Here is a 14,459-nt window from a genome sequence, read left to right as displayed (position 1 = left end):
TTCCCATGTTGGTTCTCACAGTTCCTGGTTAGCTTAATCAGCTGAATTATGTGGATTGGGAAACCCATATTAGTCAGTTTCTCATGTTGAACACAATTAAATGCTTTTGCATAATCTATAAAACATAAAATGACTGGAACATTGAATTCTTTGCATTTTTCAATAAGATCTGATCTCTGGTTCCTCTGTCCCCTTCTGAAACCTCCTTGCTCTTATGGCAGTTCTTCAAGGTTTCTTGAAATTCTGTTTAAGAAGAGTCTTGTATCGTGAGAAATTAGGCTAATAGTCCTGTAATTTGAGCAAATTTTCAGATATTTTTTGGTAAAGGAATGAAAATTGATTTCTTCCAATCTGATGGCCACTGTCCCATTTCCCAAATTTTTATAATCATTTTATGAAAAAAGCTCTGCACCCTTCACACCTATAGCTTTAATCAATTCTGCTGGGATTTCATCAATTCCAGGTGACTTGCCACACATATGGGTAGAAGTAACCCCAGAGAAACTTACCAACTGTGTGGTACTACACTTAAGATGGTAGAAAATGAAAAAGACCTGGGAGTAATTGTGCAGTCAGATATGAAGTTTTCTGGGAAATGCAGACAGGCTGCCAGGGCAGGTCATGAGGTTTTGTCAATGATATATAGGATTTTTGCTAGCAGGGAAAAGGAGGTGATTGTCCCTCTGTATAAGGCAGAGGTTCTTAACCTTCTTAGTTCCACGGACCCCTTTGCCAGTCAGGTGAATGCCACGGATCCCTTCTCAGAATAATGTTTTTAAATGCATAAAATAAAATTACAAAAAAACCAGTTTAATGAAATAGTTATCAAAATTTAAAAAAAAAAACATTATACAGTAATATATGTGTTTCTTTCTTAACACATTGAATAATAATACAATACATTTAAAATATAGGAAAGTTGAAGTTAAATTTTATTTTTTAAGGACATATCAGTGTGAAGACTGTTGTTGTTTATCTTGAATAAGAACATTAAGCTGTGGTGTGGTAACAAGGCAACATGCATGTCATGTTGGACATATAATCGATTTTAATTTTTTGTTTTCATTGTTACAAGTGCTGAAAATCCCGATTCGCACAGATATATTGTTGCAAATGGTATCAAAGCTTTGCTTTACAAGACAAGGATAGGCTTCTCTCAGGGAATACCAGAATTCTCCAACGATTTTTGAGGTAAACTCCAATCGTAATAAGTTTTTTGACCTAAGATCAATGAGTTCATCTTTGGTAAAGTCAACATCTTCGATACAGTTTATATCAGAGAGAAAAGGATTTCAGATCCATGGTTCAATTTTCATGCCATCAAGATAGAAATAACTTTTAAAAGAGTTCTGTAATGTTTCCAAGTGTTTGCAGATATCTTTTCAAAAAAATTGAGAGAAAAGTTTGCATTTCAACTACATCTTGGTAAAGCACTTCCTGCAACAGTAGAAAGTTTGCAAGAATGTCGGTCTCTACTCTTTTCTTCCATATTGGTAACTTAGCCAAGAAAGCTTGTAATATTTCAGTTGCATCCATAATGGTGACTTCATGACCTTGAATGGATAGTTTTATCTCATTCATATGGTGAAAAATATCTGCCAGGTAAGCCAACCCATGGATAAAATCCTTCCTTTCAAAATGTTCCAAGAGTGGGTTTTCTCTTTCTTCCAAAAAAAGTGAAACTTCTTCCCTTAGTTCGAACAAGCGCTTCAAGACTTGTCCTCTTGAAAGCCAGCGCATTTCTGTGTGGTAGAGAAGCACTTCATATTCTGCTCCCATTTCTTGAAAATCTTTTAAAAATACGATGATTCAGAGAACTTCTTTTGATAAAGTTGATAATACTTGATGGCGTCAGCATGCACATAGCGAACAAAAACAAGGAGCTGGCTACATTGAGAAATATCTGTAGTTTCATCCAATTGCATACTGAAGGGGAATGGCAAGGCTGCCATTTCCTCAATGACCTGCTTCAAAATATTAAAAGACATATCAGTTCGGCATATCATAATAAAAGACATATCATAATTCGGTTAAATTACATCATTTGACAAGGGAACAGCTTCCAGATTTTTTCTCTGTTCCAGTCCACAGACCAGTTCGACCATTTCCAGTGCACATGGCTTTACTAAAGTCTCTCCAATGGTGTGGGCTTCTTTTGCTTGGCAATCCGGTAAGCAACTTGATGCTTCAAGAAAAGATTTTCGCGAAATGGCAAATACAAGTTTTGGAAGTGTCCCTGCTTTTTCAAATAGAGATTTTTTCACACAGAAAAAACCAGCATCTTTAGATGCATTTTCAGCATGGACAGACTTGAGATGGTCTTTCAGTTTTGCTGGCTTCATACTTCCGTTCAAAAGAATTTTTCCGAACAAAAAACACTGCGGTATTTGAGTCCCGTCAAGTTCATTAATGCAAGCGAAACCAAATAATACATAGTTTTCATCATACTTCCTTTTCTTCGACATTTCAACTTAAATTTGGTCTGTAACAAATGTTAAATAATTAATGTAAAAATAATTAATGCAATATTAGCAACTAAGAAAGACATATACGAAGACTGTATGCATCGACAGACACATGGTGGGCATGCACACACACGCCTGTAGCACTGCAGGGGCCTCCACCGTTGGACCGGTATACACGCATATAACAGACAAAAGGTTAAATTGCACACTTCAACTGTTATCTAAACCGTAGGATGTGTTTGAACATACCTGGTTTACACTCGTAGCCAGCGTGTCTATTCGTGTTAGAAGTGGCCTACTAGGTGCTGATTTTCCAGATAGTTTGCCAACTACACTGCACGATAGTCTGTCCACAGCAGGACTCCAATCAAGTGCGATCTAGCGGCAGTTCTAATAACTGCCGTAATTTCAAAGTAACGATGAGCGTAAGCGATTTTTCGAGATATGCAATAACTATAATATGATATGAAAATATCTGTTATTTCTATTGGTGACTACAGATACAGCTAATACAACTATAATTTATTACATACATTCATAAGTGAAGGAAATTAATGAGTTGATTTTTTCTCCATCCAAGCTCACAGATCCCTTGGGAGTCCGTGGACCCCTGGTTAAGAAACCCTGGTATAAGGAATGGTCAGGTCTGGAGGCCTCATTTTAGGAAGGATGTAGATTTGCTTGAGTGTGTGCAGAGAAGGGCAACAAGATTGGTGAGGGGAATGAAGGGATCCTCTTACCAAGAGAGGCTTAAGTTCTGCAAATTGCAGTGGCTGGAGACTAGGCACTTGCGCAGTGATCTGATTGAGGAGTATAAGGCCTTGAATGAGTTGAGCACACTGAATTCTGATGGGATCCTTTCACTTGTTCAGATTATGAACCTAAGGGGGCATAAATTCAAATTAAGAAAAGACAGATGTAGAATAGATGTGTGGAAATTTGCCTTTAGTCAGCGGGTGGTTAATTGCTGGAACAAACTTCCATCTGTCGTTGTGGAAGTTGATAGATTAAATAAATTTAAGGAGGAACTGGACAGGCATTTGGAGGGAATGGTGTGATTTTTTTTTTTTTGGCTGATGCTCAATAAGCTCATACACTTGCTTTCTTGCATCACATGCCACTACTATACTACTACATCAATTCTCTGTGGCTTTTTCAACTTCTTCCTTCAGTGGAACTGGTTCATGATCACACTCTTGAAAAGGGGGTGGAAGATCATTAGTGTCAGCAGGTGCTAAGAAGAGCTAATCACAGCATTGTTTCCACCTTCCTTTAATTGTGTTCTCCTCTGTTAAAATTTCCCCTTTGGAGTCCTTAATTACATTAAGTTTTGGTTGGAACTTTTGTCTTAAGGACTTAATTACATCATGCATCTGCTTTAGTGTTGTTTCGTTTGTTGTGGTATTCAACTTCTTTACACTTTCGAATGATATAATCCTGTTTGTCTTGGCGTAAACAGTGCTTGATGACTTTGCTTTGTTCCTGATACAGTCAGTCCTCGTATAGCACGATAGTTGTGTTCCTAGAAACTCTCGTGCAATGCAAAATCGTGCAATATAAACAACAGGCCCTATGGGAAAAATAGGGTTAGGTGCCGACCACCCAAGATTGAACACACATTGGTAACCAAAAACATTACCAAACACAATAAATAATCGTAATAAAATACGTAATAAAAAATAATATAATTTTTTATAATATTTTTATTATTATTATATTTGATTATAATATAATTAATAAATAATACGAAAGTATTTTTTCCGAATAAAATACTTAAGTATTTTTTCCGAATAAAATACTTAAGTATTTTATTAAGCCTATTACGTAATAAAATGTTACTAATACTTTTGCTTCTATCGTAAGTAAACTTGTTTTTTGTTTGATTTTCTATCCAAACAGATGACAGCCGTTCCATCTCTTCCAATTCTTTGTGTCATAATCTAATGGATTTTAATTACATTTTGAGTTGTTCCTGCTATGAAAGTTTTTATTTTCTCTGCATTCTTTGTAATTCTCGGGGTTGCCTCATTGTGTGTAGCAATGAGGCAACGTGCAATATCACATGGGCTTTCATTTCGCTCAAAGCGTTTCACATTTCATATTTTTTTCTCTATCGACAGAGGCGGACTGGCCATAAGCCTTACCGGGGAAACCCCGGTGGGATTTTGGCCATAAACCATAGTATGAGGCCCCTATAAATTTTCCTGGGTAAGAATTTTTGACCCAGTCCTCCTCTGTTTATCGATATTGCTTTTCTTTTTCTCTCTGAATCTGCAGTGTCTTCACCAGGACACTTCCTTTTCACACCTTTTAAGTATTTTACTCATTTTTAGGGAATAAAACACAATTACAAAATCAGGAGGCACGCTTGATACACACAAACAAAGCTGCGCTCGTGTAGCAACTGAATAAACAACACCGTAAAGGCAGAGATACACTATTAACACCTCACATTTTACTAAAGCACATTTCTAGGGATTACTACCATAAAACAATAAAAACAATTTCCAGTTGCGTTCCTGCTAGTGGAATCTGTTATAAACTGGTAAAACTCGATCTAATTGCATTTGCGATTATACCGATTGCTGGAATTGTGTTGCCTTTTACGTTATTATGGTGAAATCTGTTTCCCCTTCACTGATATAAAAAACAAATACATTTTCAGAATCTTCTCATCATTCCTATCGTGTTGCATTTGGTTGGAGTGATTCTGCGTTCAACTGCCATTTCTTGTAAACACAAAGGCGAATCGTGCATAAGCAAATTCGGTTCGTGTTATATAAGATATCGTTCTCCTATTTATAAATCGCGTATGATCGAATTCGTGTAGTGTAAACACGTGTTATACGAGGACTGACTGTACTCTGTTTCCTGTGCACTGCCACAAAAAATGCATGGCTCATTGTGAATTTTGGCACCAAAGATCTGGCTTAATTCAATATGTATGCAGTCGCAATGAATATGTAAACTCTTCTGGCTTTGCCTATACAAAGGGTACTAGGAAAGTTTTGCAATACAGCTTTGTTTATTTAATTTTTTCAAAGTAATTTCCTCTACATTCAATACACTTCTCCATCCTCCAAAACCAATCTTTAAACCAGTTCTGCCAAGTTTCACTAGGGAGTAAAGCACACTCGTTGTCCCAAGCCCGTAGAAGGTCCTCATCACTGGAAAACCGCCTCCCTTTTAGCTTCATTTTCACATGCGGGAACAGTGCAAAGTCGCAGGGAGCAAGGTCTGGACTGTAGGGAGGCTGCTCAAGAAGTTTCAGTCCTGTCGTGGTCAAATATTCGGTGCAGGCTTTGGCGCGGTGAGCTGCAGCATTATCATGATGGAGGTACCAGGTGTCCATTCTTGACTTTGGCCGCAGGTTCTTCATAGATCCAATGACTTTAGGCAGGCATTGTTCAGTATACCACTTAGCTGTGACTGTCTTCTGCGTGTCCAAAACAACACGTTCCACAATTCCACTCGATTTGAAAAATACAGCTATCATTTTCTTCTTTACAGATCGGGATTTTCTGACAATTACGGGTGTGTCATCATCATCAAAGACCCAAACTTTGTTTTGAGCCTTGGTCGGCAGATCGTAATAGTACAGCCAAGTCTCGTCACCTGTCACGATGTTGTTCACATACCGAGATTGTCCCTTATCAAACTTTTTTAACATCTTCCGACACCAAGTCACACGTCGTGTCATCTGCTCTTCAGTCAGTTGATGCGGCACCCAGAGAGAACAAAGTTTCTTCACGTGCAAATGATCTTGCAGAATCGAACGAATTGCTGGTGCATTTAGGCCCAAAGTATCCTCTATCTGTTGATAGGTCACTCGCCTGTTTTCGTCAAGCATTTTCCTCACAGCAGTAACGTTTTCCTCCGTAACTGACTTTCGTGGCCTTCCCGGCCTCTCAGAATCCTCCAGAGTGAAATTTCCCCTTTGGAATTCTCTATACCACCTGAATATCGTTGTACGATGTGGACAATCATCATCTAGTGCAAGAGTCATTTCTTCTAAGCACTGGTCTATGGTTAAACCACGCACAAAATTATACCGCGAAACTGTCCTTATCTCATTTCGTGACCACGATGCCATCGCAAGCACTTTACACTCTCACTACTAATGAATAACTGAGCCCATCGACTTGGCGCGGCGGCTACTATGCACGTATGAACATGTCTCAACATGCAGCAACAAGCAGCTTCCTGTGATTCATTGTTGCGTCATATTGCAAAACTTCCCTAGTACCCTTTGTATAAGGCAATGGTCAGGCCACACCTTGAGTATACTGTATACAGGTCTGGAGGCCTCATTTTAGGAAAGATGTAGAGCTGCTGGACTGAGTATAGAGAAGGGAAATGAGATTAGTTAGTGCCACAAAGGGTTGCTGTTACCAAGAAAGGCTTGAGTTCTGCAAATTGCAGTCTGGCAATTAGGCACCTGCGAGGTGATCTGATTGAGGTGTATAAAGCCTTAAATGGTTTGATGCTGAAGGGATTCTTCCTCTTGGTCTCAGATCCTGCACCTGAGGGGGCACAAATTTAAATTGAGGAAAGACAGTTGTAAAACAGATGTGCGGAAATTTGTTTTTAGCCAGAAGGTGGTTGATTGCTAGGAACATGTCTCAACATGCAGCAACAAGCAGCTTCCTGTGATTCATTGTTGCGTCATATTGCAAAACTTTCCTAGTACCCTTTGTATCAAGAATAAGTGGAAATTTATTTCTTATTTATAATATAAAATGCTCTCCATTGAAACTGACCAATCATACAGTGTCTCTGAACAATTAACTGAGTGTTACATGGTGACTCAGTTTTATTATGTACAAATGCGCTTGTTTACATTAGTTACTTGGTCTATGTGCATGATTTCAGTTCAGTTTACAAAGTAAACTGAACTGAAACCATGTGCAAACTTTACCATACCTTAACTTTTGTCCATCAATGTAGTTCAAAGCTATTTAATATTAGACAGTTTAATGAATACATAGCTATTGGTCATATTTACTGAAGTATAACTTAGTGTTAGTATCACTTACTTGTACCAATTGGTAAGGGTCATCATTACATACAGCGAGGCAAGAGCAAACATGAAATGGAAAAATGACCAACTGTATGCAACTTCCTCCTCTTCATTATCAAATGCTTTAGCTTGTTCCACATCTCTATCAGAACCTAGCATTAAATGAAAATGTGATAGCATTTTATTAAACTGTTTTTTTTTTTGGAAGAACACATTACAACACAGAAACAGTTTTATTTCTCAAATAAATGACCCAAATGAAAGCCATCCTGTTCCAGCTCACAAAAAAAAAGCATGGTTTTAAGACTATCTGGATATTACTATTCTCTGGATATTAAAAATTTTAAGATTGCTTATTACTTAATCTGGATGTAAAGTTTTCTACTTGCTTATATCTAATTGGTTATTTAATTAATGACAAAAGTATTATTATCAAAATGTGTCATTCTACACTGAGTAACCAGTTTATTAGGTACACTGAGCTATTAGCACATACCTCTTATTTTCAGAGTAGCCTCAAGTCATCAGGATACAGATTCCACAAGGTGTTAAGAGTCTCACAGGGATACTGGTCCATGTAGATTTAATTGCATCCTACAGTTTCTTCAGGTTGGACAGTGTCCAATTCCTATTGTAAACAGTTTGTTTCTCATCCTATAGATGCTTAATCTGGCTGAAATCCAGTGATGAACAAGCCAGCGAAATTTGGTAAAGTCATCCCCATGCTCCTGGGACCATCCCTGAATGATCCACACTTTGTAACACACTGCATTATTCTGGAAGTAAGCATCACCAGTTGGATAAACTGTGATCATGAAGGGATGCAACTGGATGACAATTTAAGTAGACTGCTGCATTCAGATGCTGATCAAAGAATATTAGGAACCTAACGTGTGCCACGAAATTGCTTCCTGCACCACTGCAGGCTTCCACCACCAGTCTGCAATGTTGACACCTGGCACAATAAGTCCACTGATTTATCCTGCTGTCACCTTATTCTTGTCTTGCTGTCAGCATGGAATAACTGGAACCAGGATTTAGAGTAGATGACTGTCCTTCCAATCTTTAAATGTTCAGTATTGATGTTCCAGTGTGAATTGTACCCATGGTTACTTGTTTTCAGCTGAGAAGAATGGAACCTGATGATTTGTCTGCTGCTATATCCTATTCAGACAGGGTGTGATACAACCCTTTGCACACCTCTGGTATAGTGCAATCATCTGACTGATACTCACCTGCCAGACTGCACAGTTCTTTTCACCATAAGTATCTCAAATCAGCAAAGCACCTCTGGTCACAGGTCTGCCATTGGCTGGATGTTTTCTGATTGTTGGAACATTATATATGTTAGACCAGGGGTGGCAAACCCACAGCACGCATACAAATTTTTTGGGCACAGGGAATTCAGTGTCCCAAAAAAATTTCAAACTTCGAAACATCGCTCCAGGAATCCACCTTATTTAAATATTTCCCAAACCTACAAAGATACAGCACTGATCTTGAAACTGATGAGAAAACAGACCGACAGAGCCTTCAAATGCTAGGTCTGAACGTCATTGAGTCAACTATCGAACAATTTTCTTCAAGATTATTATTATTAGCTGTATAGTGCAAGGAAGCCTGAGGCTTATGCTGCACCGGCCAAAAAAAAAAAAAAAAAAAATTCTGAATTACCCTGAGAGAGAGAGAGAGAGAGAGAGAGAGACAGACAGACAGAAGTAGAAAGGAATCACCAAGAAAGAGAAGAATGATGATATCCAGCTCAGGACCCTGAGTGTGCCAAGCCCATACTCACCAGATGTGAGCCCCTGGGGTTTAAGTTCAGAGAATTGGAATAAACTGCAAAATTCATTAAGTTTGCAGACAGTGTAAGACTAGCTGAACTGAACCTGAAAATGTCTCAGTGCATCGACCTGGATGATTTTGAGATGTAATTGATTGACTTTCAGAGCAGCTCAATTTGGAGATAAAAATTTATCGACTTCATAGCTGATTTAGAAAATATTGAAAGGAAATGATTAGTCACAGGATTAGCAAAGAAAACTGCAGAAAATGTGGTATTAAAAGTTTGGAATTCCATTCCTGAAACTTTTGTCTGTTTAAAAAAATCTTGCAACAGCATCACTAACAATTTTCTCATTGACATATTCTTTTGAGTCATTCTCAGTGATGAACTTTGTTAAGTTTAGTCTTACAGATGAAACTAGTGCTGCATGCACAGCTCTAAATTACAAAGTATAAGCCTGATGTAAAGTATCTGTAGTCAATAATGTAGTAACAGAAGTCTCATTAATGTTTAATATACTTATTTTCCTTTCCTTTTGATGTTTTATATTTATAATATAAGAGAAGTTTATCATTTTATATTAAATTTGTTCTGTAAGCTAAAATTACTTTTATAAATTATTTTATTTTAATACCTTTATTAAAGCATCTTTGAAATAATGTCTTTTATTTCTTTTATTTTTTTTTTTGTTGTTATGCTTTTGTCAAGAAAACATTTATGTGAAAAATAATGATATACTGTGCAAAATTCTGAGGGGCATGTAAGGGTAGTTTTTTAAAAGGATTTAGTAAATTTTGGCACGCACCCTTAAAAAGATTTGCCAACCCCTGCTCTAGACCATGGCCAGCAAACCTTTTTGAGAGTGTGCACCAAAATTACTGATAGCTTTTGAAGAAATTTTGTTGTGTGTGCTATTAACGAAATTTCTTTTACTTAACCTTTAAGTAAAAAAAATTGGGATAGCAGTATATGTAGGGCACTATAGAACCATGTATTATCCCTCAGTATCTATTCAGGGTCCACTGATAAATTATCAGTGGACCCTGAATCCTACAATAAATATAAATTAGTCACCTGATTGTATTTATATTTACCAATAAATAAGTAATAATAAATAGTAAATTTATTATATTTAATATTTATTTAACTATTGTAAATATATAATAACAGGCTTAGCTCTCACAGCAGACAGTTAAGCATGCTAAGGCAAATTATAAGTCTTTAGCTAAGAAAAACAGTAAAAAAGGACTTCTTCACTTATATCAGCAGTAAAAGGAAAGGAATCAACCATACTGATCAAACTGATACATATGGAAACAGTATCAACCTGAACTGGTTATCAATAAACTAGATAATATTTTGCATCTGCAAAAATTGAGGGTACCAGTGGTCCAGCTAATACCAATTGGGAGTTGAGAAGGAACTAGAAGCCAAGTTATTACAATTAACAGTGAACAAGGCACCAGAAACTGATGGAATCTATCTAGTTATACTAAATAAAGCAGAAAAAGGCTGAAGATGTGCAACAGATTGGAGATGCATAAACATCTATCCTATTCACAAAGGTAGCTCAAGGGTGAAATTAGCAACCATAGACCTGCCTATTCGAATTCAACACACTAGGGAAGATTATGGAGTTCTTAGTTAAGAATGCAATACAAGATCATCTGGATGGGTATGGAATTAAGGAATTCCATAGTATAGCTTTAAGGACAGATCATGCCTGATTAATCTAATTAGCTACTATGAGGGCATCAGTAAAGACATTTCTTAGATTTTAGTAAAGCTTTTAATACAGTCCCACACAATTATATAAATTAGAGCAATGTGTCATTAAGGGAAAGTTGCTACCCTATAACTACTCTTATGGAGTAGTTATAAATGACCACAGCACCTCATGGATTAATATTATGAGTGGGATCCACAGAGTCTGGTTCTTGGCAACTTACTGTTTCTAATATTCATTAATGTTATTGATATATGCATTTAAAGTTTAATTTCTAAGTTTGTTGATGATACAAAGGTAGTTAGGGCAGTTAATGAAGTAATCAGGATATGCCACTTCAAGACTAAGATAAACTATTTGGATAGCTGAAAAATCACAGCTGAGGTTTGATAATGGAAAATGGTCTTGCATCTGGTAAAAGGTCTTTCATCTGAGTAGCACCAATCCAAGGGTAATGTACCATTTGAGTACAATATACCTTAAGATTGTAGCAGCACAGATAGGCTGCTGGACAGCTCATGGGGTTTTCTCAATGACATATAGGAACTTCGTCAGTAAAGTTCCCAAATATCATTTGTTCTTACATATTAGTAGAGATAAAGGTGTCCACTGGTCCTGCACTCCACCAGTGGATACCAGGATGTATTTATTTTATTATTATTTTTTAATGATCCAAAAGTCACTTTGGGCATTCAGTATGAGGCAAGTGGGATCTACAACAATCCAAGCTTAGTTTTAGCTGCCCACCTCCTCATGGTGTAGGCAAGCACTGGACAGGCTTTCCAGGTGATTGATTACCTTCCCAGTGGCAAAGTGGCCAGAAACAACAGAACATACACACACTGCACAAACATAATATCACACACATTTCTGGTCATTTTACAGAGTTCTGTATTACCACAGTGGAGTTTAACTAGAATTCTGGGACCCCTATACGCATCTACTGCTATGTACAGTATTTATATTATAATACATGCTATGTGGTCCTCAGACTTATAGACGTTTGTGTTCTTAGAAAACTCATAAATCAAACCCAATTTTTCACACAGAACAAAATGATATAAGAGAAGATTAAGTGCTTGACCAAGTGTCCAATTTCCATCTTTTTATAGACAGAAAAAAAAAAAAAAAAAAAAAAGGAAGTATTTTGATCAACTATCAAACATATAAGTACTTCAAGTACTCATAATAACAATTTATGTAACTATTATAAGTACTTCAACAATTCATTAAGTTCAACTGAAAGTGAAAGTTAACTGTTCTCCTCACTTTTATTTATGAATGATAAAAATCTATATTTATTTTTTAAATAAATATATAGTATTACTCACTAAAAATATGTATTCCATCGACTATAAGAAAGTGCATCATGTTATTAGCTCAACAAGGCATTCAAATTTCTGAAGATGGTCCTGATGCGTAACAATAATCTGAGTTTTATAAGAAGTGTACTGAGGAAGATTTCTGCCAATAAATAAATGGAGATGGGTAACACACGTGGCTAATGTGTAAATGTGCTAATCATCATCATCATCAGCCATTTTTAATCCACTGCAGAATGAAGGCCTCTCCAGCAACTTTCCAGTTCCTTCCGTTTTGTGAAATGGCCATCCAGTCACTGCCCACAAATTCTTGAATTTCATCTGTCCATCTCTGTTGTTGTCATCATCATCCAAGTTTTCTTTTAGCTCCTTTTGGGTACCATTCTGTTATTTTCTTAGTCCATTTGCCATCATGCCTTCTAGTTATGTGTTTCTCTTCTTATCCAACAGTGTGATTCCTAATAAAATTCATTCCATTCTTTGGTTTGTAGTTTTCAGCTTCTCTTCCATTCTTTTTAGATGAATTCCCAAGTTTCCCTTCCATAAGTCATGGTGGGGAGTATACATTGATTCATTTATTTTATGTTTCAGACAAACTGGGATATTGCTCTTCAGTATGTGACTATATTTCCTGAATGCTATCCATCCAAAATTTATTCTTCTCTTGACTTCCAGCCATTTATCATTATTACAGCTAATGACTTGTCCAAGATAAGTATATGAATCCACCCTTTCAATTTCTGCTCCTTCAATGATTATATCCCATTCTTTGGCATACTTGTTCATCATTACTTTTGTTTTAACCATATTCATCTTTAGTCTGAAATCCTTACTAACTCTGCATAACTGATTAAGATTTTCCTCTAATTCTTCGGGATCATGGCTTATGATCACAATATCATCTGCAAATCATAAATGGTTTAGGTACGCTCCATTCACATTAACTCCTTTCTGCGACCAGTCCAATCTTCTGAAAGTTTCTTCAAGAGCAACAGTTTGTTCTCATATATTTTCTTCAAAGTCATAATGTATGGGATGTCTATGCCTTGTCTTTCCAGTGTCCGAAACATTGCCTTATGCTTATGGAGTCAAATGCCTTTTCATAATCCCCAAATGCCAGACATAATGGTGTTTTATATTCATTTGCTTTCTCCATTAGCTGTGATATTATGTGAAGGTGATCCATATTTGAGAATCCTGTCCTAAAGCCAGCTTGCTCTTTCGGTTGATTCTCATCAAGTATTCTTTCTAATCTGTTAGTAATGACCCTTGTGAACAGCTTGTAGATGTGGGACAACAGGCTAATTGGTCTATAATTTTCAATTTCTGATTTATCACCTTTCTTATGCAGCAAAATTATGATTGCATTATTGAATGCAATTTTGATGGGAGCTAGAAATCCATATTTACAGTTTAGTTTTAATTTGCTAGTTTGTTACAAGCTATTCTCTCCATATCCATGAGAAGGAGACTGAGACAAATGATCCACTTTTTCAATTCCCAAAATACCAGTGTCCCAGTATCCAACAGAGTTATTTCCTTACTGCATTCCTGACAGTGTTGAAGGTGAAATATGTCTTTCAATACTATATGAGAAGAGGAGGGATTATTTCAAGCAGCTGATACTACACTGAGCAAATCTGTATAAATTATAGCAGACAATAAGGGAGTGTGGTGCCCACTCATATGAAAAGAGTTCTTATTAAGAGTGTTCTTGAAGGGCTGCTTTGCACAGAGGTGTGGGAGGAGTGCAGCCTTACAGAGCCAGTATAATTACTGCCCAGTATTACATTTTATCTGGCAGGAATTTACGTTTTAGAGAATTACTACTGCAGAGATAACCTCCACATTGTGTAGTAAATCTTTGCAACTGTCTCTGTACATGCAAAAGATCATCGCAAGTAGATTAACCCTGCACATAACCTATCATGGGCACTTAGGAATTTTCTTTATTGAACTACTCATGATTCTACTTTATCGTGTAGTTCAATAAAGAAAATTTATCGAATTTTCTTGATTTCTTTATTATTCAATAAAGAAATCAAGTAGAATCATGTGTATGTACTATTGACCACGATCAGGTCAATAGCTCAAACTGTTCAAACAATGAGATTCATAGTGCCATGCTGCATATAATATT

General features: G+C 36.7%; 1 protein-coding gene across 2 annotated transcripts in view; it reads right to left on the bottom strand.

The window, feature by feature from the left end:
- Serinc (serine incorporator TMS1) overlaps window positions 1-14,459 on the bottom strand; it is a 144,163-nt gene that overhangs the window by 11,426 nt on the left and 118,278 nt on the right. For both annotated transcript variants that reach the window (XM_090388955.1, XM_090388954.1), the window contains one exon: window positions 7,502-7,637. In XM_090388955.1, the coding sequence (XP_090245081.1) occupies window positions 7,502-7,637 (136 nt within the window). The remainder of the gene's footprint in view (window positions 1-7,501; window positions 7,638-14,459) is intronic.

This window comes from Mastigoproctus giganteus, chromosome 14 (genome assembly GCF_048544385.1).
Source record: "Mastigoproctus giganteus isolate SK-2022 chromosome 14, ASM4854438v1, whole genome shotgun sequence".
Lineage (NCBI taxonomy): Eukaryota > Metazoa > Arthropoda > Arachnida > Uropygi > Thelyphonidae > Mastigoproctus > Mastigoproctus giganteus.
The sequence above is the reverse complement of the archived record's forward strand: the minus strand, read 5'-3'. Positions and strand labels throughout refer to the sequence as shown.